The 27,228-nt window shown below is 37.9% G+C and overlaps 1 protein-coding gene across 1 annotated transcript in view; it reads right to left on the bottom strand.

The window, feature by feature from the left end:
- Positions 1–930: 930 nt before the first annotated feature.
- Positions 931–27,228, bottom strand: part of MAMDC2 (MAM domain containing 2) — a 65,887-nt gene continuing 39,589 nt past the window's right edge. Inside the window, exons 7-15 of the mRNA XM_074932101.1 lie at positions 24,289–24,388; positions 23,750–23,766; positions 21,825–21,948; positions 20,681–20,946; positions 9,276–9,369; positions 7,669–7,821; positions 3,870–4,129; positions 2,293–2,377; positions 931–1,966 (exon numbers count right to left, since the gene is read on the bottom strand). Of these exons, the coding sequence (XP_074788202.1) occupies positions 1,905–1,966; positions 2,293–2,377; positions 3,870–4,129; positions 7,669–7,821; positions 9,276–9,369; positions 20,681–20,946; positions 21,825–21,948; positions 23,750–23,766; positions 24,289–24,388 (1,161 nt within the window). The 3' untranslated portion in view covers positions 931–1,904. The remainder of the gene's footprint in view (positions 1,967–2,292; positions 2,378–3,869; positions 4,130–7,668; positions 7,822–9,275; positions 9,370–20,680; positions 20,947–21,824; positions 21,949–23,749; positions 23,767–24,288; positions 24,389–27,228) is intronic.

Raw genomic sequence — 27,228 nt, 5'->3', positions numbered from 1 at the left:
TGGAATAAACTGAGATCTTGGTTCTCTGTGTGTGAGATTGGCAGCTTTTGCACACCAGGTAAGTAACCGTGTTTGAGGGACAACACTGGTTTCAGAACAATTTCAGTTCCACTCCAGCACAAAGCTACATGTAGAGCAATCAAATACAAGCCTATTAGTGTCTGGGGTGTTACAGCTGCTTTTAAAGGTTTTTCATTTCCATTTTGTGGACTGTGCCACAACTGGGATCAAAGCAATCACTTTCTTCATTAGCTTTTGAAGAAATTTTCAGTCAGTAAACAGGCATTGTATGGCGTCAGAACTGTTCTTTGCCCTGCTGTGGTCCCTGTGCAGCTACTGCAGCGGTGAGAAAGGAACAAATAGTAAAGAAAAAGGGATATGGGACAGAAATCAGTTGCACAGGGAGTTTCCTATTTGGACAGAGCTGATGGAACGGTTTTTATCTCACCATAAAACTGAAGTTCGCCAGCGCAGAAATCTTAATGCACCTTCCCTAGTTTTCAGATGTTTTGCAGCCATTCTTTCACTACTCTGTGAATTTCCCATTCTGTAAACTGAAGTAATTTAGTTCATAACCAACTGCCAATGGGGACTGTAGATACTTAAGATAGGCACTTAAGATGTCAATTCCTTTTGGCTCTTCCTCAGTCTCTAGGAAATAATAAGATGTAATGAAAACTAAAGATGCAAGGAGCTAGATTGTTCCAGGTGCTGTTGATCGTTATATGCCATTAGGAAAAATGTATACTTTGTTCTTAAAGGAACAAAGCCTATTCCCTCTTTTCAGAGCTCACATCTTGAAGATGCTTGAATGTGGTGGCTGTAAGAGTAAGTTCTATGGCTCAATACAAGAACTTCTTGCAGCAGGCCAGATGATTCTGTCAGATGTCTTAGGTGATGTGGACTACACATTTCATTTTGTTCATATTCAAAATATTGAATTCAGGCTATTAGGTTCAATTTTTTCTCTTTACACGATAACTATAAAGTCTAAAGCAGAGCAGTAAGATGATTTTCAAAGTTATATTTTATTAGGAAGTTATAATAATTCCAACCCAAAACCTTACACACAAACACATAAAACCTTAAAAATTAACAATTTGTGTGAATTTAGTTTCCTGTTAATATAAATGCAAGGCATCTGTGGTTGGGTAAAGTATAAGTACATTCTCTGTGAGTGTACAAACCAATTTATTAAAAAAATCCCGAAGATTTGTATGCCAGAAAACATATGGCATCAAATGTTTAATTTCATATAGTTCAATGTCAGCAGCTTACACTGAATTAACTGGAATACTAAAAGTGAGTTTGTTATTGGCAAGAATGACAAACATATTTGTTATAGTAAAAGAAGACAAAACCACAAAAAATTGCCATCAGAGGGTTAAGAGTTTCCCAGAGAGATTTGTCATCATGAATAATTGCACTTAACCTGTAGGCTATTACTAGTAGCTAATACTATTTTCTTTATTATTTCAAAATATATATAATTTCCTTAACAAAAATCCATTTGGTACCCCATCACAAAACATTCACTGAATGCAGATTTAAGATAACACAATATTGGATTTTAATTGTGCACCTTTACTTTCCTCTATTTATCAGAAAGATTATTTTTTAAAAAAAAAAGCATTGAAGTGAATGATCTGTGCAAAATGGGAAGCTCTTATATAATAACTGATACCTCATGCAAAAGAGCAAAAATATTTTAAAAAACTGTCTAAAAGCCCTGAGTCAATAATTTCATTGCAGAGGCGGGGAACATGAGTGCTCTGAGTTCTTCTTATACATTGGTGCATATTCAAACTAGTCCAGTATTTACTTAAAACATATTTTAAAATGGGCAGTTTGTGCCGTTTCTCACATATAAATCTACACACTTCATTCCTTTCAGCAGACTGTGTTTAATACTCAATTTCATTTAAGCTGTCAGGATAGCCTGATGAAAACTGTATTTCTTCCGTTTCTGGAATACAAAGAAAGGGGAAACAGTTATTTGTATTTTTATGATACATAAGAGTGCGTAAGACAGAAAGTAATTAACAGACTGGATTTAAAAGGGACTGCCATACAGTTTTTAGAAAGTGTTACAGCATCTTTACTAGTCCAGATTCTGAGGATGGTCTCGCATCTTATCAGAAAACAAAAATTCTGCACTAACCCAGCAGCATGATACTAAACTGAAATCTGTTCAGTGGGGATTCAAAGGAAGAAATATCACCTGTCTAACTTCAAAAAACACCGTGAATTGAAATGTGTCTCCTAAGAGAAACAAAGTCTATTTAAACTTACCTAAACAGGGTCCTGCTTGGAACAGAATATCATCAATAGCAGTGTCACTTCTCATTGACACACCACGGATCGCCTCAAAAATAATCTGTAAAGGTAAGACGCAGCTTTTCGTGAATCCCACAGGAGGAAGGACTAAAAAAAATAATACCCATGCAGTCTATTGAAGGATCTAATGTGTCCTGAAAGCCTGCTTCTTGGAAACTTCTATGTTCCATCAGTGGACTGATTGCCCTGGTCAGAGAATTTTTGTGTATGCTGCGCTGAAAGAAGCAAATTTGTTCTCACAGTTTTTGTTATTGTCATGGGTTTGGCTGCGTTAATTTTTCTTCTTAACTAGAATAGTGCCATGCTTTGGATTCAGTATGGGATTTGGTATGAGAAGAATGCTGATAATACACTGATCTTTTCAGTTGCTAAGAGATCAAGGACTCTCCAATTCCCCATGTCCTGCCCATGCACAGGTGTACAAGAATCTGGGAGGGAGCATGGCCAGAGCACCGGACTCAGATTAATCAATGAACTATTCCATATCATGTAACATCAAGCTCAGTATATAGAGGAGGGTCAGCTGGGAAGCAGGGGGGTTCTCTCTCACTTCCAGGATCAGGGTTGCAGGATCTTTGCATTTCCAGGATCACTGACTGGGAACTGGATGGGTATTGGTCAGTGGGTTGTGAGCAATTACATTGTGCGTTACCCATTTGTGCTTTCTATTATTATTGTTATTACTGTTTTATTTTATTTCAATTATTAAACTGACCACTGATAAATCTTCTCTAGTGATGTGGCATTCTGTCTTGCTTTTCAGCCCAAATGTGTCACTGTGTATTTCCCATATGCAAGCAAGACCTGAGGGGAAAAAAAAGCCTTACAATATTATATTGTGGACTTACTGATGAAGCTAAACTTGGATTTCAGTAAAAGGTTTCTTTAATTTTTTTTCCTATTTAATTTCTAGGCTCTTAAGGTAAAGTGATTTAAAAAAAACCCACACAACACCTTCGGTCAGTGATCAGTGCAGTTTTATGCCCAGTGCATTTCAGTCAATAGCAATTTCAGCTTCCTCTGATAGAAACTGAAGTAGGCTTTGTCTCTGGCAATACTGCAATGATGACACTGTTGAAACCAAAGGCAGAACTCTGGCTTCACATCTTCCCTTGCCTTTGGTACCTCCTCAGAAAGACCATCCTGGAAGAAGCACCCATTTTATCACAGCTTAATGGTTATGTCAAATCTAGACAGGGCTGTAGATAGCTGAAGCAAAAGAAATTGCACAGGTGATCTAAATAAAAACTACTACTACTGACAATAAATAATGGGAAAACAGCATTTAAATACTTTTAAAAATTTGAATGAACTGTTTTCATACTTGCAATGTATTAAAGTCTTTAATAATTCCCTCCCTACCTTCATCTGTAAGAAATAACGTGTTACTTCAGCTTGTTCAGGTGTCCATTCATTGCTATCTACATTTTAACATTTTAATTTTTTTGTATACAATGCAAAACTTGGATTCTAGCACACAGTGCTGTTCAATATTCCATTTTGCCTGCTTTTTGTTTGTTTTTTTTTCTTACCTGGTAGTTTCTATCACTTTCATATTCTATCAGTCCCCTTAGCCATGAGATGCTTTGTTCCCCTGTCCTCCTCCACAAAGGAATCTCTTCATCATCACCTTCCTTTTTCAGATAAACACTTAATAATCCAGTCCCAGCTCCATACATGTGATAGAAAAATGTCAAGCACTGTTTCCCAGAGGTTCCTCTTAGTGATCTTGAAACTAGGTATGCTCTCTGTCCATAGACCATGTTTGATGCCTCTATATACATGTAGTATCCTTAAAAAGATACACACCAAATATTAGCAAAGTAGAACACATTCTCTCAGCATGTTCATGAAGCTCAACATGCTCATTATATAAAAAGCTGTGATTAAAACCATTTTGATAAAGATTGTTATGTCATAGACTTACATCTGTGAGCTGTAATGTTTGTGATATTGTAGTAATTGTGTAGTGTAATAACAGTAATATTTGTGAATGCTAATATAAGAACACTTAAAAACTTTTTTATATCTGATGAAATACATAGCAACAGAAAGGACTACGAAGGAACTAAGAATCATAGCTGTTCATAAACCAGGAATGCACTCTGACAATGGCTGATTAATTGGAATTCAGAAACAGCTGCATGTACATCTGAGGGTACAGTTTAGGCAATGGTTGGAGCTGATGCTATTACCAAAGCACATTAATTGAAATACCTCTTTTAAATCACACATGACACCAATAATATTTTTCTTCCTGTGATCAAGATGTGAAGGCACAAGGAAAACTAGACTCTAGAATCCATGAATGAATGAATGAATGATTGTCATGAACTCTGATCTATGGAAAAATGAGTCATTAATTGGTGGCAAGCAAATTAATCCTCCCCATCCCAGTCAATCCATCGTTTGTTATTTCCACTTGGAGCAAACCAAGGTGTGTCAGAAGACTGAGGAGCATCCTCACGTCCCATCTGCTGCATATTGTAGATGTTCTATGTCTTGAGATGTACACTCCACCAGCAGGCAATGAACTCAGATTTTGCAGCAGCAATTCATGCAGTCCCACTGCTCCCTTTTTATGGTGTTGGAGAAAACAAGCTGCCCTTCTGCCACCACAAGTCCTGGCAGTGAGATTGGCCTCAGAGGCAGAGGAGATTCCTAAGGATGAGTGAGGCAGGAGAAAAACTGAGAGACTCTAGAGCAGCTGATGGATGCTTGGGGTGTCTCTCATGATACTCATGAGTCCTATTATCTACACAAACTCCTGCTGAAGACATCCCCTCTAACCTGGGTTGTAGTTTGGTGGTAAGCAGCAGTAGAGTGAAAGGGTGAAAAGGAAGATTACAGCTGTAGGTCTGTAAAGAAAAGTTAATTTCTTACAGTGTATTGGTGAATTCCCAAGGCTATTTATACCAAAGCTAGTGCAAGCCATTGTGAGGATTTTGAGGTTCGCTATGCTTAAAAGTTCCTTGAGTTGAAAATCAAAATCTACAGCTCATAATACAGTATAATAAAATAACTTGAATTTAGCTCTAAGGCCTGAATCATATAATAATCTTGTTGGAAAGACTAGATCAGCTCTTGGTTTTGTGAATTCAAATCCACATATTCCTCAGCATATCTTGCTGCAGAGGTATGTGTGAAATAAGGAATAAATGTTGTTGTCACAGGCCAGGCTTAAAAGATTCTCTTGCTTCACCAGTTCCGAAGACAATTCCAATCTCAGAATGCTTAGTGATCTACATAAACTGAAAATAGGTTTAGTCAATTTCTGCCTTAGAATCTAATAAAGAAAATTGTGCTAACAGACCATTCCTTGAGCAAGAAATTCCTAAGTGTTGCTCCTATTATAAGGAGAGTGTTATTGACCTTGAAACACAAGAGCTGGGATATACAGCATTTGAAAGAGGAAGAATAAAATATATTATCTAGGGAATAACCAGGGGGAAAAAAAAGCACCAAACAAACCTAAATGTTGAATCCTTTTACCAAATTGAATTTGGTTACCTACCAAAACAACCAGCAACTTCAGTGTCATGTGGTACTTTTGGATTGTATTTTGTAGAAGAAGAAGGGTCTGCCAGATAATATAGAGATTGCCTACAGATGCCAGTTCAACACCCACATTTCAAAATAAAAATTCTCAAGTGAACTTTAAAAATTTTTAGGAAAAATTCTCACTTATTTTAAAGCTGGTGATCACATGTCTAGTGATGCAGAATAACTAGACAGCACAAGTAACAAAGACTTAGAGACAGTATGTCATCTAATTCAGTCTAATGTCATCTAATTATAAATGGAAAAGGGACAAGATTTCAATATTCCCTTTTGAAAGTCATTCCACAGTACAAAGGTGTCATTATTGGGAAAACATTCTCGCTTTGTAGATAGCCTACATTTTCCACTTAGATAATTTAGCCAATAGACCTGGTCAGAGTATGGTCGGATTTGTAAGTAATCTTTCTCGGTTTTATTTCATAACACATATGAGAAGTTTTAAGGTTTAAAACTTACTTATCTCTGACAGCTATTCACATTTTTACCCAGAATCAGTACTGTTCAGAATTAACAATGGAAGAACATTATTTCTTGATGATCTACAATTTCAAGCCAAAAAGAAAAATTGCCATCTGTATTCTCAATTCCACACGTAGGATTTTGGCCGTACAGTCCCATACACCAGTCAATCTCCATACTTTGCTCAGGATGCAGCTACTACAGAAATTTTACCAAGAGATAGGAAGGTGAGATTTTGCTGAATGTGCACATCTTTTTAGATAAAGAGATCAGAAACAAGACAAAATATTTGTTGTTTTGTTAACTAGAAACAAAACAGCTTTCCAGAGTAACTTGAATTAAGCTTGCATAGAGCAAGAGACTTCATATGCACAGCTGAAATAACTATGCTTGATAATGCTTAACGTGGATTACACTCAATCACAGTTGACAGAATAATAGCAGCTTTTCATGAGGCTTTTGAGCAAGCCAACTGCTTTTGTAATCCAGCTAAAATTTTTAACGGGCTGGATAGATGGCTACTGTGAATAAACCAGCTTGTCTGCAACTGACTATAACTTGTTGAATGAATGCTAACCACTGTGAAGCAGAGCAAATCCAAAGGCCCCAGAAGCTTTTTTAAAACTGTATAAGCATTTAAAGTTCACAAGTCTCAGGGCAGTTTCATCCATTATACTGAAGTCAGTGAAGTTGTTACTGAGGTCCTCTTCTGCAGGAACACGAGCACCCATCACAGTGATGCAGTTCATCATTTCCAGTTACCAGTAACTTCCCCCACTGTGGGGGCAATTCTGATGCAGTTTTCTGTGTGCTCACTCATGCTAAAGGGGGCCCCACTTGCCTGAATACTTTGTTACACAAATGAGGTTATGGAGCAGATTTTCAAGACAAAGGGTTTGTAGAACTTATTTTATTATCCATGTTTTCTTTGTAAGATTGAACAGAAAAATATTGATGCAAAAGAGCCCCTAACCACTTGTTTGCCTTTTACTTTCAGGGAACATTCACGTAAGCTAGGAATTTGGAAGAAGGCTCTTCTGCAGACTCTGGAGACTCATCCTGTGCTGTTTTCTTCTAAAGGAAAGGGTTACTTTGGGACACAATGACTGAATTACCCACTTGGTCTGCAGATAATTCAGATTAAACATCACATTCTCAAAACCACCCACAGGTCCCTAAGATATGTGTTTTGTTTCCTTTGATTAATAACTGTTCTGAGCAGAACAGTAAAAACTCCCTCTGTGTTCAAGGTTATAGTTTCAAAGTATTTTTGACTAATTTTTTGAAAGTTCAATGTGGAGCTTAACTCACCTACCCCAGTAGTGTGGTCTCCTTTTGGTCCAGTGTAAGAAGTGGGAGTTGGACCCCTCCTTCTGTGCCAACTCCCACGAGCTGTCTTCTTCTGGGTAAACACACACTGATCTTTTTCAAAAGTACACTCTCCAGGATTGGGCAGCAATAGATCTATAAGGAGAGGACATTGTTTAAAACTGCAAATATCTTAGACAGATAATATGGAGAGATTACACCTGTACTAATATTCTTTAAATAGTTTATTATCTCATCATAGCTCTTACTCTGCAATGGGCTCTACCAGTGTAATTTTCTTCATTATGGTGGCACCCCAAGCAGTTTAATGAGCTCCAGCATGTATAATGTGCATATTAAATGAGTCTAGTCAAAGATTGAAGTTTCTGTGATCACAATCAAATGCCAGATTTAGCTCTCTTATGTTCTCTTGGCACCAGATTCTAATATCGCATACAACAGACGACAGGGCTACAGTTACTACAGAATTTTCATGATTTCAATTCTATTAGATGATGCAGAAGAGAGAAAGTTGACAGTTCAGGTGCTCGCCAGGAATCTTCTGTCAGCTCTTCTGCTATAACCTGAATTTGTAGTCCAGGAATAGACACTCTTGAGATGCTTTCACCTTTTGGAAAGAAGGAAGCCTTGATGCTCACATACTCTGGGGCATTTTTTTTGCATTTTTTGCTGCCATCAGTGACAAGCCACATTATGACTATACACCAAAGTATCAGTTCTGCCCCTCTGGTTCCTTTTCAAATTACTTAGGAACTACAGAAAGGCAAAACAGACTACTGTCAGAAATACTTTAGAAAAACAGTATCTTGTTTTATACATGTGACTTCTCTGTTCTGTAATGGTTAGCTTCCTGAATGCATGAAATCCAATCAAACGAGGTCACTACAAAGTTCTTATTACATGGGAATATAAATGTCATGGTAGGTCAGCCTCATCACCATTTCAAACGCATGGCTTTATTCCATAAAAAGGTGAGTATAGGTTATGCCTGTCTCATGAGAATGGTTTCCCAATTAGAATATAAGTTTTGCATTGTCAAACCTCAAAAAACCCAGACAGAGGGAGTTTGTGTGAGTTCAGAGAGGTTAGCCAGTGCATGTCAGAGGGTAAAGTCTCAAAAACTTTAAGTTCCTCCCACCACAGGAGTGACAGTTCGACTCATTTGTCTTTGAAGAACCCAGCTCAGATAAGGGACTGTGTCTTGGCCTCGCACAACTGTACTTCCGGATTAGAAAGAATAATGCTGTGTTTTGAAAATACTGCTTTTGGGTCCATTCCTGGTTTTCTAAAAGCCATTTCCCCTGAGTTGGACTGTTGTTTTTTAAAAAATTGTAATGTCCCAAAAGGAACGCTCACCTATATACAACTTGCACCGGAGTCAGTGAAGTTAGCCGGTGCCCCTGTGAACAAAAAATGGTCCTCGCTGTATGTGTGCTGCTGCAAAAATAGGATTTATGCAGTACTTACTGGAAAAATAAATCACAGTGGTATGAAGGCAGCTGTAGGATAGGCTTAGAAAATGAAGGTATGCTATGAACTCTTACTAAAAAGGTTAGCAGCTGTTAGACAACAAATATATATGGTCTTACCAGCAGCCTGGCAACTTCCCAGGCTCAATGATACATCATCCAGTGCCACAAGTCCACAGTCCCAGAAGCTTTTACACCAGCTGACAAAGACAACCTGCAATGCATAAAGGTTTTAGGTATCTAACAAAAGATGGCACTGTTAAAAATCTGAAGTTTTAGATTTTTCCAAATGAACTAATAATTTTGACATCTACAGAACAGAAATTATGAATCTACTTTGTTTTGGCACATACTAATACTACCAATGACTGAAATTTCAAATCCAGCGGGGTTTAGATCTAAGTTTTCATTCAATAGAAAGTTTTCTTTTATAGGCAAATGATGTACCTCTGTATGTAGTTTCCATTTTATTAAGAGAGTGTGTATTTTTTAATGCATGAGAAAACATGACTCACTGAGGCTGTTGTGGTTTTCCTCCCGGATAAAACCAACATTAACAGCTTAAATGTCCTCCACTATCTTATCCTTACAACCAGTAGGTTTTATCAATGGAAAAATAAATTTGAAAGAGTAATGCAGTGATGGTCAAGAGAAATGGCTGTGGAAAAAAACAAGGAACAACAGAGATGAGATGTGATGAAACTACTGCATAAGATGGGTTTATTCAGAATGACACAAGTCTATGATAATATAGAGCAGGTGGCTGGAAATGCGAAGCATCATTCACAGTGTTCATCTGGGTTTGTGAAGATTGAGAATAGTGTCCAAGATGTTTTCATAGAATGATTTGGATAGGAAGGGACCATAAAGATCATCTAGTTCCAACCCCCTGCCACGGGCAGGGACACCTTCCACCAGACCAGGTTGCTCACAGCCCCGTCCAGCCTGGCCTTGAACACTGCCAGGGAGGGGGCAGCCACAGCTTCTCTGGGCAACCTGTGCCAGTGACTAACCACCCTCACAGTGAAGAATTTCTTCCTTAAATCTAATCTAAACCTACCCTCTTTCAGATTAAAGCTATTACCCCTTGTCCTATCTTTTTTTTTTTTTTTTTTCTGCACAAAAGTACCAAAGTTTGGGATTTTTTTTATTTTGTAGTCATTTCTACTTGACATTAATTCTGCCATGGAAAATACAAGTAACTCATGAGATGACAAAATAAAGAAACTGCAAGATTCCCAGCTGCCCTTCTCCCAAGGCTGACACAGATCTGTTTGAATTACAGAAGACACAACAAGGTTTATTTTGTGAAAATATTGCTGGTGGTTTTCTTTGCCTAACTACTGCAAACCGTCTGTCTGACCACTGGGGTTCTGACCATATTTTGGGAGGAGCTTTTCAAAACAATTCCTTTGTGATGAGGTCTGAGCTAGTGACTACAGATAGGGATGAATGTAATTTCTAACAGTTTAATATTCTGGAACAACTGTAAACACCTCAGTTACATATTTGAGGTTAAATGCTGACTGACAGTTTCACGCGGATACAAAAAGGTTGTTAAAAGTTGTTCATGCATTACTTAGTATGTCCTTTTTTAACAGTTTTGGTAACACCTTCAATAATGGTCATTATACTGACTTTTGCTATGTAGCATTTATTTACCCATGTGCTTCTAAAACAGCCTGGGATGTAACTGCATTTTGAAGCATGTATGGATTATTGCTGCTCAGGATGGAGCAGTTTTCAAAACCAATCCTGGTAACAGTGATTTTCTGTCTTGTAAACTGTTAGGTCCTGACTTGAGGAATGCTCCTGCACAGCATGCACAATTGCTCAGTGTATAGTGGCCTAAAACTGGCCTTTTTCTTCTTTTTTTTTTTTTTTTTTTTTTAATCTGTAGAGTTGCTCTCTTAGCCTTAAAGTCTAACGAGACAAATATTGTTTCCTACTTTTAAAGTTCATTCTCAAGAAATCAGTGTCATCTATTTAAAAAATGGTAGCATCTCCTGGAATAAACAATACAACAAATGCTGATGCTGGGTGGATGTCATTCATCAGACTTTTAATAAATGCATTCTGGTGAACATTTGTAATAAACTAAAGACATATTATAGTCCCAAACCCAAGAATCTTCAGAAAACCACACATGAAAGGATGAGGTCAGTCCTCATTTGTGAAACATTTCCACACTGTGAAATCATGTTGTAAGTGATGTTTTCCTATTGACATCACTGGAAACAGGATCAAGTTCTTCATTCTTAAATTGCAATAATTTGTTCCACACAAGGTATGTAATTACCTACTGGATCCTGCAGAAAGCCCTCCATTTCAAAAGCATAACAACAGTAACTGTTGGTCTCTTCAAGGCCACTGAACCAGTAGCTTTTCTACAATCAAAGGATTGATCTGTTTCAGTGACACTTATAAACTTGTTCAGCTTTGTCATCTGTAGCTTTGTCGTTACTAATTCTGCACTTGGTTTCTGTGGTGTTGAGTGATATGCTGCCCCAAGTAGACTTTATAATTGCACAGGTGTGGGGGAGCTTGTGCTTGGGAATGTAGAGTTTCTAGTATTACCTACAGCAAATGTTCTGAAATTGTTCATTGTTCTGTTGGCTTATTTTGTTGTTATATACTTGATTTGGTTTTAAGCATTGGAGTAGAACATATTTTTATTCACAGGCCAAATTTATTCACTCTTATTTTGTCCTAAATATCCTCTTTTCGTCATTAAGGGACATCTTTGACTATTTGAACTTTACCTACCAAAATTGTATCGATTTGGATTTACTCAGCTACTCATTTTCACCCTATATCAGATATGCAGAATACCTTCTACAGTCTCAATAGGACTAATTCATTATGCTTTACATTTGTTCTTGTTGTGAATGAAAGTATTTCCTAGGTCAATTCTTCCAAAAGAATTTTTTATTCTTAAGTTATCTTATGCCTTGGAGAAGAGAATAAGGGGATCTTTGTGCTCAGCTTACACTTTCTTCACAAAACATGACAGATGAGCAACATACTAATTGTTTCAACTAGGTAACAAATCTTCCTGGGCTTGCATGCTATCTTCGGGGCTAAATTAAAAACATTATTAAATGCAGGCAGTTGTTGCCTGTGTTACTGAAAAATAAAGCATATTTTCCTCTCATGTCTCTTTTTGTTCCAACAACAAGACATAGCCAGGGCATCAGTTTCCTTCCAAATCACTGCCCCAATTTCTGGAAGCTGGCTTGTTTATTTTCCAATGCTTAATCAATGTTCCTGGACTGCAACTTCAAAGTATCAATAATCAATTCTTAGCATTTGTCCTGGATTACATCAGTAATGAACAATGCCAGATGAGAAGAGCTGATAGAGCAAGCAGGGTTTCACTTCTCCCATGACATGTTGGGTCATGCTGCAGACACTGTGTGAGGTAGAAGAGACTTCTCATTCTTAGCACTCTGCATCTCTACAAGTAGGTGTGAGTTAAAATGTATACATACAAAGTTTACCTGCTTTTGGAGGAGAAGAAAGGATAGGACATACAGTAGAGTACCTCCAGCAAGAAGGACTAATGGGGAAGCTTTTAAAAGAAGGTTTGGAGGGAGCCAGACTGAGAATAGGAGAAAAGATGCCCCCCAATCCCTATAGGTTCTGTGTATTTTCTTTCCTACTTCTATCCCAGAAATTATAGCTCTTGCTCAAGAAGAAAGCCAGACCAGCCAAACAGAACTGTGACAGTGGCCAAATCTTGTGACTTAAAAGCAAACTATGTCTCCTGCAGCAAATTCATTTACCTGATTTCATCCTAGTGAACATTTCTAGGTTTAAACTGCATATTGTATATCAGTATAGACACAGAACTCAGTCTGTCACTTAAACACATATTTAGTTTCAATTTCTTAAAGGAGAAAGGCAGTTATAATGGAGTCTGGGGTGGGTTTTTGTGAGAAGCAACTGTTTTAATTTCCATATAGTGACACGGTATTACAAAATCAAAAAATAATTCAAGCACCTGAAACAGAAGTGTGACATGACATAAAGAAGCACTTGAGATGTTTTCACAAAACGGGAGGCCTGACTTTTCAGTCAGTTACACTAGTATGCAGCTATATAAGCATATAAGCCAGGGATCCATCACTGGCACAGGGAATGGGAGAATCATCCTGATTGTCGCAGGGCTATTTGATACAAATGTTGGCTATTTGATACAAATGTTATCAGTTTAGCCCAAATTACTTTTAACTAGTTTAATTAACCAAGATTTTAAAGGACTTGTTTTTCTTTGGCTTAAACAGTCAGAAACTCATTTATCAAGAACACAAGTAAGGTATCAAACCCAAATTAGAATGTTTGCAAGCTTCTGTCATTTAAAATAAATTGATTTTAAATGGTACTCGCCAGGGAAGTTCAATTTCTTGACATGTAAATAAAATAAGCTTTTGCAGGAAAAATAACGGATTATGAAAGCTTCTACATAAATAACTGCATGACATTGATAATAAGATTGTGACACTTGAACAAATATTTTTGAAAATCTTTCCTGTCCAAGGCAAATGGGTTGCAGAAACAAACAATGAAAGAGAACATAAAGCTAACAGAACAACCTAGGACCACAGGCTGTTAATGCTACATATATATTCACTGGATTGCACTGCCTAGTAGGGAATACTGCATGCACAGAAATGTATACAGGACACTGATGTTGTTAGCTGTCCCCCAGGGCCCTTCTAGATTTCCAGAAATCTGCTATTATGGCTCTATCCTCTTTTCGGTAAAAGTTTCCGTGGCTGTTTTTATAAGAGGGAAAGGTTTTTGCCTCTAGACTGCGGAGTCTTGTGAGATGATGTGGCATTGTAATAATCACAGTATTAAGTATCCAGAACAAAAATTGAGCAAAAAAGGAGATGTCAGTTAAGTATCACAGACATCAAAAGGAGGTATATAACATTTCATGCAAAGTATCTCCTTGCTTAGCCACTGAGAAGACACAGGCTACGTAGTAACACTTTCTAACCTGAATAATTTTTACAGTTTCCAATATGTTGTTTACATAACCATGTATCAAACACCACCGACAGTGGGGTAGACATTCTGCAAGAACTAATCCTACTATTTACAGACCCTAATGTTCTTATTTTAAATATGCATTTCCAGTGACTGTTCTTTTAAGAAATTTCTTTGTTTAGAGGCAGAGAAGGAAGGACACAAGTGCCATACTATAAAACTGCAGCTCATTTTGTAGCCTTGTAGCCCATACAAATGCTTCTCATCAAGCACAATGATCACTAATCACCAGCTCCATTGTGTAAGCATGATACTTTATAGCTGTCTTGTGTAAGCCTGAGAGCCCAGGCCTTACTATCAACTCCCATCACTGAAGAGGAGATAAAAGATGGAAAAGAGGTGAGCATTCTGCCCCAGAAGGTGCCAGAAACTGGATGATTGCCCAAGAAGCATGAAGTCAGCAAAGCTCTGCAGAAACTGGGAGTGAAGTAAAGGCGGCAGGGTGAGATCGTGACCACCAACTCAATTTAAGACTGAAAAATCTTGCACACCCCCCCCACCCCCATGCAAGGAGCATGCATCCTAATTTACACAGCAAGCGAGCCTAATTTAAATATTACTGATCAGTAGCAGGTGGAATGGTAGTTACGGAGCAGAGAATGTAAACTTAGATAGGTTTTTACTAATTATGTAATAGGATAAATAGGCTGTAGTTCCATTGTGTAGTGTGCTACCTTTGTGGAATTACCCCTAGCACCCAGCTTTGCACAGCTATGGAATAAACTGAGATCTTGGTTCTCTGTGTGTGAGATTGGCTTCTGCACACCAGGTAAGGAACCCTGTTTGAGGGACAGCAATTCCAACCTCTTTAGGTTGCATACCTTATTGTGGGAAGACTAATCAAGGGCTGTGTCTAGAGTGGCAAAAAGCTCCTTTATTTCATAAAAGGGATTTTTCAGAGGAGGAGAAAGAGGAGGAGATAAGGACTAGGATGTCTGCCCTCCTCCACTTGATACCTGTGTCCTTTATACTAGTGACTTGATCACAGGGATATAGGGCTTTATCATATATCCAAGATTGTTTTAGTCATTTAGCTATGACTTTGGTGGACAAGTGAGAGACAAAAATTTCTCAGCAGCACATAGAAGTGATAGAATAATTTAATATTGAGCATCATCACGGTGATGATGTGAGAACAAAGGTCCAAAGACCCTCATATCAAGCCCTAGGAAGGCAATGGATGTTTAGGAAAAGCAGTAGAAGAAATAAATTAGCCACAAAGCTATTTGTGCCACTACATTATGTTCAGCCCCCAGAGAGTTGAAAAACTTGGTAAACTGGAGGTTACACCTATACCACTGTGTTTATGGTCACTGTGAGGTCTATTTTCCATTAATTTGCCTCATCCCTTTTTAACTGCATGTGTACTATTGGCATCCACAGCATCCTGAAGCAAAGATTTCAGTGTTCAGTCATTCCTGAAGAAGTCCTCCCTTTTGTTTGTTTTAAAACATGTAAATATTTAAGTGCAACACTTAGTCACTTGATCTTGCTTTCTCACAACTACAACTAGTATTAGTTATATAGGATGGGTGAAAACAAACAGATGAACTTGAGGAAAGAGAATGAGGAAGAAAAACCTATCAGAGAGGAAGAAAAACCTATCAGAGAGGAAGAAAAGTAGACTGAAAGAATGAATACCCAAGAAATGCTGCCACAACTACTCTGATGGAAGTAGAGTGTACTGTTATGATGTCAGCTACCTTTCTGAGGATTTGGTTTTGAACTCTGTGGGAGGCATTCAAGCACTACAGTGCTAGGTAACATTGCAAAACCTCTCATGAATGTATAAACAACATGAGATGTTTGCTTTTGAAAACCTGAGCTTCAGAATGATGAACCAAATCTAGCAGAAATTTAAAAATCCAAAGTAGACCCAACCACACTCAAACCTTCATTTTAATCTAGGCATTTGGACTTTGTTGTGAAGTTGCATACAAGAAATATCTTTCTGTGGAGGCGTATACACACAAGCACACACACACATACAACATTAAAATGCAGATTCTTGCTCCACAGTGCATGTGAGCATCTCTAGGTTAATATATGTGAATTTTATTTTCAGTTAACTCTGACATTTTCCTGTTAGATTGACCTGGAAAACCAGTTTCAGTACATTTAATCAGATCAAAAGAATCTACGTATTTCACACTCAAATTTTTATGCCTTTAAGAGGCTTATAAAACAGATCATGAAGGGTTTAATTTATTTTAACAAATGTTAGGGAGTTAGGTTTTTTAACTTCTTCCTTCTCACATTTATTCCCTGGGCACTACAGAGTAGAAAGACAACTCTGTATGTGTATAGCATCACAGGTACTCACACTAACTAACAGAAAGAGTGTCTCAAGGACAAATTCACAAATTGGGATTTAAAATTTCCTGCCTTCTCGCTAGCATTATATAGCATATGTATCTGTAGTATGCACACACATATACATATATATATGTATAACATTTATTATGGTTTGCTTAGATGGATCATACCTACCTAAACCTTTTCAACATGGTAGTTTCAAAGTGCCATATTAAAGCCTGTTGGCCAGCTTCACATTTCCTGCTCCCAGAACTCAAGCCAACAATCTGTGCCAGACTGCAGTTAGCTAATTCAAAAAGAATTTGCAAAAGCCATTACACAAACCAAGAGGTGAAAATCTGAGTCTTTTTATGGTTCTAATGCAAACAAACATGTTACCAAAATTAAAACCTATAGACAAATATTATATTCTTTTCAGAGTATTGGAGGTAGTAGTCATAGTAGAAGAAAGATGAAGGACATAGGTAATCAGGTCTTTTAAAACAATTGTTTTCTGGTTGCAAAATCATTATGATCTTCATGACTCACTGGCCAAAGCGGCATAACAACTGCCTTGCTGACTTTACTGGCCATTAAGGAACTGCAAGGAAACTGTTTCTACAGGCACTGAATCAACCTACAAGTCACACCCAGTAACCAAGAACTCGATCAGCCAAACTACTGTGCATGTCTGCAACTTCTTATCATCCAAGTCTAGACATGATGCATCTCAGAAAGCAATACGACAGGAACATCAGCCACCACATCTTTATTAGAGGAAAGCCCTATCTTGAGACCACTCCATTAAAAGACTGTTTTTCACTTGCTTATAACATTGCCAAGATGCAATGATTTCAGCTCAGACTTTCCATGCTGGGTCCCTGCTTCAGGGTTGTTTTGGAAGATTTAAGCCAAAACAGTTCCAGCATTTCTGAGAACAAGGCTAGGAAAAAAAGTTTTATTCTGACCCAATTAAAAAAATTCTTTGAAAAGCCTGGTCCCTTCTAGGCACTGGAGTAGGAGCATGCGATGTGTCAGGGTTTGGTCTTTGTTCTCAAACTGTGCTTTCTGACAAGTCAGTAGTTTTTTAAAAATTAACATTTGTAAGAACTGAGACAAGCAGGGTAAACAGACTGGAACATGGACAGGATTAGAGGGGAAAATAATTGGACTGTCCAGAGCTGAGGAGCCAGGAGTAAGATGGGGAACAGAGGGGTTGCTGCCTACAGGGCAAGATAAATAAGACAAAGATGCATCAGTGAGGAGGCAAGAGATGGAAAGACAGGTTGGATGAGACAGTAAAAGAGAAGTCAAGCTTCAGTGAGCTTGTTTCTCTCATGTTTCTCTATACTGTCTATTGCTCCAGAGACCAAAGTGTAATCACTGACTTGTTGCTTCCCACCACTCGTTGCTGTCAGGCAAAACGTACTTTGATGCACCTCCACCACCGGCCTACACTGGAGACAGCCACAGCACTGAGTGTTCCTTGTCAGCTATTTCACTAGGTCCAAGGCAGACACATCTTTACAGATAACTAACTTAAATGTTTATACAGTGCTCCTTCATTTCCTTCTGTTGGCTTGGAAAAGAAGAAATAAACAAAATTAAGGATGAGAGGATTTTTTAAAGTATTAAGGTTGAAGAGTTGGGCATGAGATTGCAAGGAAAAATCCAAATCAAGTTCACTGTGCAACTTAATTCAAGCATGCTTGTGAATATTACAAGCAGACAACTTGTAACTACACCAGTTTTTTCACCCTTGCCTTATGGCAAGCAGACACATGCTCAAACTTCAGTATCATTTGTCTTTTGTATGCTACTCAGCTGTAAACATATCTTGATATACTTTCCATATGCTCATCCATTGTCTTCCCTGTACTATTTGTCTAAGGAAAACCTTATAAGCTGATGGTGTACACACATACACAACCATCATGAAAACCATAAAACTGTTATACAAAATTCAGCACACTATAGCTTGTGCAAGATTTATTGTGTACCAATGGCACCTACTACATACGCAAAACTGCAACTTAATCTCTATTCTAAATCTAATTTAATTTTCTAATCCAGGAAAAAATACAGTGCGAGAGAACAGGTTTAAACCAAGGCTAAGGTAGAACTTCACACACGCACACCCCCAAACACATAGTTAATTGGCTAAGGGATGTCTGAATTATGATATGCTGGACACATGCTGAGTTCTCCAAAGCCCAATAAATCTCACCTTTTGTGATACTTGAGGAATGCCTCCTCAACAGAAACATTTTTCAACTTGTTTCCGTGGGAAGGAAGGCTTTCCCGTCACAAGACCTGAAGGACCCACTGAAGGTTCTTGAGAATTGCCAGAGGCCAACAAACCCTCCTGCTGCAGAGCACGGGGTTTCTTCCCTCCTGCAGACCTTTGGGCTCAGAAGCAGCGAGGATATTTCCTTGACTTCTTTATTCTCCTCTGTGCTGCTGTCCCCATCTGTTACTGCGTACAGACAGACTAGTAACTACAGACATGAAAGCTGCAATTCACAAAAAGCTTTCCATACCAGGCAAGCTTCTTCACAACTGTTTTAGATAGAGTGATTTCTAGGAAAACATAAAAATAGTTCTACATAAATTCATACTGGAAGAGATTTTCCATGTAAATGTCAGATGCTAAAAAAACTGCCACCTCCAAGGCTACAAACCATCTTTAACAGTCATGCTTAGCTGTCTTCACTACAGTGTATTACACCACACAAGCTACTGAACCTTTTTAGAAGTTATAAAGAAATATGTAAACAGGAGATGGCAAAAGTATGTTATAAGCTTGCATTTTTAACCAATAACTTGTCATTATTAAAAAAAAAATAATTCTGCAAATATTTTGGGGTGATACTATGAGAGACTTTTCTACCATGCACTTGCTAGGTAGTAATTTTTTTTTTTTTTTTTTGGTATATCAGTTGAAAGGGAATTAGAAATTCTAGTATGTTTTATGTATAAAAAGTATCTACATAAAAATCCCCTCAATTTTTTAAGGTACCAGATATCTGAGAGAAAATACTAGCCAACAATTAGGACCAAAATTTTCAGCTTAGATTTCCCTTTTAACACAGTTAGGCAATGCTTTTACTTGGTGAACTTCTTCTTTTACAATGTATTTACTTCAAAGAAAACTACTGTGGTTTTTTTATTAAAGAAAAGTTAAACTCAATAACTACTGCAATTTCAACAATTGATTTGTAGTGGTAAAAATGCTTAAGATAATTTAGAAATTATAGACTCAGGTATTAAATTAGAGTAAATTATATTAAATTAATATTTATTAACTAAATTAGAAATACCTGAGTCTATAATTTAGAAATATGTGAGTTACAAGAAAAGCTTTGCTTATGTTCATTGTACTATCACACTGAAAAAAAGCTGGATTCATCTCAGTGTCATCAGGTAGTAATCCATCTGGTCCTCTTAGATCACTCACAGATAGTGAAAACCCATTAAAGAAATCAGTATAACTGCAGAAATACTGCCTACACAAATCTGTGTTAAAGTCAGTCTTTGCAAAAAGACTGGAGGTGAGAAATAACAGCAGCTTGAGGACTTACTCAGGAGGTGATGTGAAATATTATGTTATTCTTATTAACTAGGTGGGATAACAAAGTGACCTCTACAAACGGACACTGGAAACGAAGTTCATTCCTCTAAATTACACTGACTTCTGGTTTCATATTTTTAACCCAGTAGTTGAGTGTAGGAAAGTAGGATGAGTTCTCCATTTTGATCAGAACTTACCAGTACTGACTTTTTAGATCAATTAAAATCTGTAATTGAGTACAGTGATATGAATCACATACATAACAAACAAACAAAAAGGAGTGAACATGGAGCCTGCTGAGAAACCAAGACACAGATGGCTCTCATTAGAGGTCCTCAGGTGAAATCTCCACAAATACTGTGACTACAATTGAGGACACCAGAGCAACACTGCTCCATTCCTAATATGAATGGGGGGCTCCTATGGGAGCCAGACTGCAAAGAAATAAATACTCTATTCCCCACTCTACTGCCTGGGGAACTCTATTTCACTTTGCAGGTATAGCTCACTTACAATTAATCACAAGGGAACAAAGAACCCTGGGAAGAGAAGGCAAGGAAAATCTCCATTCAGAATTCAGCAGATTCAAAGAACTGGCTATTACCTTGCAAGGCATAGGCTTTTTGAAGGAGATTTCAGCTTGAGTCCATACTCCCTTTGGAGAGTCCAAGACGGACCAGATTTTCTCTTGAACAACATGATTCTCTTCAAAGATATAAACAGCAAAAGTGCCACTCATTTTGAAAAACCCATATAAGGCATAATAAAAACGCAGGCAAAATTGCAAATTTCCTGGCAGGGTTGGGCCATACAGACGTCCAATGTACCCAGGCTGTGATGTAAACTTTGTGTTCGCCAACAAGTAATAACCTGCAAGACAGCACAATTACTGAGTATTTCTAATACTCAATTAGCGCAGCTGATTTGCTATTAAAGCAGTTTCAGTTATTGCATCAGACTTTGGTTATAAAAACAGTTTCTACTGGCAGAAAACAGATTATCACACTCTGTTTGAAAGGAAATAAGAATTTTTCTAAAAGCGTCCTTGGCTACTTCAAGCTAAACTGGCACATGGCTAAGTTACCAGAAATAAGCACTTTTCAAATTTACACTAAAAAATTCTCTGGCCTGCTGGCCTCAGAGGAAACCTGTCTCTTTCAAGGGTACCACTCTGAGACCAAAGAATAAAGGATGGGGCACAAGGCCTATTATTCCCTGCACCAAGTATAAAGAGGTGAGACTTTTGCACATATGATTAAGAACCATGAATACTCTACACAAAGAGATGTGTGAGTTTCAGAACTTACTAGCAGGCTGTTCACTCCGTGGCTTCACTACACAACATTTCACAGTTTTGTCTTAAAAATGCCAACTATCCTAAGCCTTGAAGTGCTAAGACCCCATCATTCCTCTATATTAAAAGCAACGCATTAAGCTATTATTATATGTGCTTACATACTTTTGTGGAATCATTCTGTCAGTGACTACTACTTCACTACAGTGAAGATACTCTGACTTATGGTCCTGCATGACTATTCAGTAGATGACCTTCCCCCTTTACAAGTGGGGAGGCACAGCCAGAGTCCCAGCTAGGACAGAGTGGCGTACATTGATTTTTAATGGCAGAGTTGCAGTGAGACAATCTAACTAGTGTGCCGATGACATTATTTAACAGAGTGAACAATGATACAGCAGATTAACCTTTACTTCCAGTCTGACTCTTCTAGTGAAAAGGAGTTTTAATTTACCAAACCCAGTAGTGTGATCTCCAGCTCTATACATGTTACGTTTCACTTTCACTCTGCTCCATCCCGGGCCATCTTTGTGATCCTGGTAAAAATTACACAGATCTTCCTCAAAATTGCAGCCTGCCTTGGCAGGATTGAAAGGAGTTCCTAAAAGATAGATGCATATGCTCTGTTAGGAAAAGCACAGTATAATAAGCATAGTTATTTGAAGTACAAGGATGGCAAAGTATACTCTGCTTCATCTTTCTTTGCATTACAGAAGATGAGCCTGTGAAAAGACCTTACACATATATAGTGCAAAGTCACAATGATATTAAACTATCAATTTTCTACCACAAGCGGGTGTCGTTTTCTTAAATTTTTGCTGGAGCTGGGAGGAAACCTCCTTCACAGCCCCCATAAAATATAGGTAAGGTACCGATATTAAGAGAAGATTCCTCCTTGAGGACGTAATGCAGAAAGACATTCAGATCATATTTTTGCTTCCTCCTCCTTCATTCAAAAGATATTTGGACAAAATGAGCATGAGTGTGTGCATGGGTGCCATATTTTCATTTCAGTTTCCAAGGGGATAACTTTCTAACATCAACATTAAATATTTTTTTAAAGAGCAAGGGTTTTTTTTCTAAAAAACCCTTTTGTTGTCACGTATAATGTGTGTACATATGCATGCCACAAGTATGTAAGTCAAATGGCTTTTGGTTCATGTATCACCTCATGGCTACTGACCTCGTGCATTTTAGCACTGCAGCAAATAAAGGTGCACCATTTGCAGTGAAGTTGATTAAAAGCTAAGCTAAGCCCCCCAGCCCTGCTGATAGCTCCCTCTTGACCTGTGATGTAGAATTCAGGGGTCAGGATTTGCTTTAGTCAGAAAAATCTCCCTCGTGAATGGGTACTTTTAAGTAAGACATTTCTACTTCTTTAAAAGCCTCATCAGTCACTCATACCAGATGCTGGGGGAAGGAGGGGCACAACCCAAAGCCACCATGCAATTTTTGGCTACGTCAGGAGTCTAGGACCTCATAAGCATCATTCTACAGTAGCACACATGAACCTTCTGCATGGAGGCTGAGGGACTTCCCAGCAAGGGCAGGCATAGAGATGATCAGCTTCAGAAGCAAAACGTTGGCTTTGGAGAGGTATCTGTGGTCTTTCAGCCTCAAATGAGCCAGATCTAAGCATGCCTGTGTCTTTCTATGCTTACAGAGAAAGAGGAGGCAGCCCTGACCTCCCTGCACTGCTCTTCTAGCTAAAGAAAATGCAGCTGGAGTACTGCCAGGTCCATGCAGCATTAAACCCACCTTTTGAGTCACCCTTTGGTGAGCAAGTTTAATAGTCTGGTACCTTCTCCTTCTGTTTGGCTAACACTGAGACCTTTGTTGACCAAAACTTCCAGAAAAATAAGGAAAAATCTTGATGCTCTTACATACACTGCTATATTGGCATACAAGAAAATCAAGATATTTTGCTTTTTAACATGTCTACTCAAAACATCTGAAGACAGAAATACAAAATTGAAGACGGAAAAACAAAGCAAAACCAGAACAGATGTCAAGGAGTTAATGAAACAACCAGATTTACTCATCCAAGAGTTGTGGATTAATAACATATTTGGAACCTACTCCCTACTGATACTTGAGCAGTGCAGGTAAAGACAGCAGAGATTCCAAGCAGATAAAAAAGGGGGAGAAAAAAAATCTCTTTTTCCTTGATTACTTCAAAACATTAGCCCAAAATTCAAACTTGCGACTGAAAGAATGGATGGGCTCAGTGGGAAACCACTAATCTACTTTTGACTATTGCTGAGCGCTACAGTAAAACCCAAGCAACCAGTACACAGCTACTTAAGAGGCTGCATTCACAAATTACAAGTCCTTCATCCCCAGTGCTTCTACAGCAGGGGTCACATGGATTCAGCTGACTTCTGCTGCTGTGAAAACTTACTAAAAACCTGTCAGATGTGCCACTCTGAGATAAAGAATACCTCCTGAAAGAGTGAAGATGGGAAGGCAAGGTTCCTATTAGGCTCTGAAGAACACCTCTGGGCATGTGGCATGGAAGAAGATAAATCTCTGTATCAGCAATAATGAAAAGCCCAGGACATTTTCTTCCGTACCATCACACCTAGGGAAATCCCCCTCTCTTTCTGTGACAGGCCAGCAAGTGGTAATTTATTGAAAAGCTGAGGTGATGAAAATACAGCATTCAGTTCAGCACTCCATCTGTAGATCCCCAGGGCAAGGTCTTTGTAGAAGAACCATGAAGGACTGGTTTCTGGATCAAATGAATGGCATTAGTGTTTATCTGCTGTTTTGTTGCCAGGAGGAAGAGGAGCCCAATGGCACTGGTCAGTTGAGAAGGCAGCATCTGCACATCACTACTGAATAGTGCAAGTACTGACAGATGGTGCAGTGGGGCAAAGCAAAGGGGGAAAACAAGGAAGGTAAATAGCAATAAGAACTCATACCTGTCTGATTGCTGCAATAAACCGGAGAGAAAGAAATGTCATCAAGGGCGACGTAACCTCCCTTGGCACTATTGAAAGCAACTTCAAATATTACCTGAAAACGATAATAATTTGTTATTCAGCTACCATATACACAGCAATAATTTTGGCACACATCTTCATATTACACAATTCTGATCAGATGTCCCAGATGTATTTCAGGGCATCTCAGACAGCACTGCAGGTGTCAGGACAAATGAAATTGTATCACTTATTAGGAATATAAATCAGAGCCTGACCCTGGCACCAGATCTTTGCCCACTCAAGGTCAAGGAAAAATCAAGGGGAACATAACTCTTCTGCTGATTTACAAAGCATCAGTTTTAAAGATGCAGTAAGGCTACTCTCATGATACCATACAGAGCCAGTATTCAGCCTGTATTGACTGTCTGTATTGACCAGAACTCCAAAGCAGCCTAATTATTACTGTATCTAGAATCCATCTGGATCAAGACCTAAAAACAAACTGTGAGGATTACTCTGATGTTCCAATATTAAGCTTTACTGTTTTCTCTAAACATCCTCAGATACGGAAACCCATTCCTTGGCATCAGCTGGCAGGGAAGATTTCCTTTAAAAAATTTAGTTAAGAACCAGAAAAGCTATTGCTGTGTTTTGTTTACCACAAAAATCAAACAGTGTTTGTACTTAGTCATTCCCAAGGGACATCATTTCCTCAAGTAAGTGGAGGACAGTCCGTAACTCTTGAGGAAGTGTCTTAAAAATCCTTTTAAGTATCAAAGCTCTGAGTTACAGGAAAACTTAGAGAAAAGGCCTAAACCACAAAGCAACCCCAGGGACAAAACAAGGATGTAAGGACAAATGCTTCCACAGTGAGATCCTGTTCAGTGAAAGCAATGCCCGTGATGTCTCGCCTAGGGATGGGAGAGCTGTGAAAGAATCATGAGCCATCTCCTTTAGCTGGATGAAACAAAGAGGAAGACCCTCTTGAAGAAACTGAAGAAATTATATGCAAGGTTTAGTCTTACTTCTGTAAAGTGATCTCTAAAATAACGACTGTGTTGGATTACATAAAAATTCCTGGAGCAGAATAAAGGCCCATCTAGCCCGGTGTCTTGCTTCCAGCAGAGCTCCCTATAGAAAGAACTGAAGACAATGACAAGTTGTCAGTTCTTCTTCCCTTACATTGCATTCCTGATGGATTCTTTCTTTCCCATTAATTTGTCTAATCAGTTTTTGAAATTATCAGAATAATGGTATCCATAGTATGCTGTGGAAGTGAGTTCTACAGTTACGTGATGTAGGAAAAAATTCTCCCTTTCATTTATTTTAAAACTGTTACCTGATAATTAAGAATTTGGAACAGCAAATTATGAGAAAAATGGAACAGTTAATATTTTCTGTGTCATTTATGATTTTTATGAACTTCTACCATATTCTACTTCAGTGATTTTTTTTTTACAGACTGAAAACTGTTACTTCATTAATTTATAAAAAATTCATCCATACTTTTGATTACCCCCATCTCCCTCTTATAGATCTAGGATATTCTTTTTTAACTGAGAGAGTTGGAGCTGCATACTCTGCTGAACACAGGGGTACTCTGTGTCTTCATCCAGTGGTACAACATCCTCTGATTTGCTGTTTATTTCACTATAGATAGTCTCCAACATTCCAGATGGTTTTATGAATACCATTAAGAACTGAGAGGATATTTTCGCAAAATTAACCACCGTAATGCCACGCTCTGAGCAATCATTAATTATTTTCCGTCTATAGCACTAGGACTGTTTTTCCCCTTGCATGTTACTTTATTGACTAAGTAATTCACTTACCATTCCATATTATAAGACCTTATCAGATCAAATCTCCTTTCCCATACCATTTGAAGTCTGACAATTCAAACGGATGACTTAATCACTAACTTTACAAAGCATAAAAGGACTATATAATATCTGATGAAAATTAGCTTTACCCCTAGCAATTTCTGAAAATCTGCAGGCTTACGGTGAATTAATAAATAACCTATGTGGAGTTAAACCAAGTAGAATGAAAGCCAATTTATTTGCAATCCTACTATTAGAAGTATATATATATATATATATATATAGGGAGTGAGTATATATATAAAAATTACATACATGTGTATAAAATATGTATCTGTATACATGTAAGTACATACGTATATATATAACACATATGCAGCTTACTCCAATCTTCCAAGATATTAGATATAAGAATATATATTTTACATATATATATAAAGATGTAAGGCACATATATGTGTATGTGTATACACACACACACATACATATATACACATATACACATATATATATACACAAATTTTTATATGAGCATGTGCATTTTTTTAATGCATATATACATATATATATAAAAATGTTTATTGAACTCTTCTAAGTTTTGGATTTTTTTCAGTAAACACTACAGAATAAAAAATTCAATTTATTTCTGATACTCTTGAAATTAACTGTAGTAACCATAAAGAGCTGGTTTTCACATCTACAGACTACTGTACTATTAGGGCCCAAGTCTGGACTCTGTCTCGTGAAAGCACAGAAAGACTAAATTTCAGGACTGTATAAGGTAGAGAAAAGAGCTTGAATATTTTTTAAAATTTTTCTTCTGCAGTGGGAGGCATGCATTACTTTATGATACTCAGCATCCTCAAAAATGGATCATCGAGTCACAGAAATATGGGATTGTGAGAACACTGACATTATTAAGAACTGAAAGATCTCATGTTAGTAGGACCCTACAACACCCAAGGTATTCTGTTCAAGCATTTCACCACCAGACTTCAACTCTGCTGAAAGGCAAGCACCAGTATGGAAAGTGATTCCTCCTTGACCCTTATGTAGTGGATAAAGGAAACAACAGATCACCAGCACCCTTATTACCATCTTTCGGATA

The sequence above is a fragment of the Athene noctua genome, chromosome Z (assembly GCF_965140245.1).
Source record: "Athene noctua chromosome Z, bAthNoc1.hap1.1, whole genome shotgun sequence".
NCBI lineage: Eukaryota > Metazoa > Chordata > Aves > Strigiformes > Strigidae > Athene > Athene noctua.
Note: the sequence above shows the minus strand (reverse complement) of the source record. Positions and strands in the feature narration are given on the sequence as shown.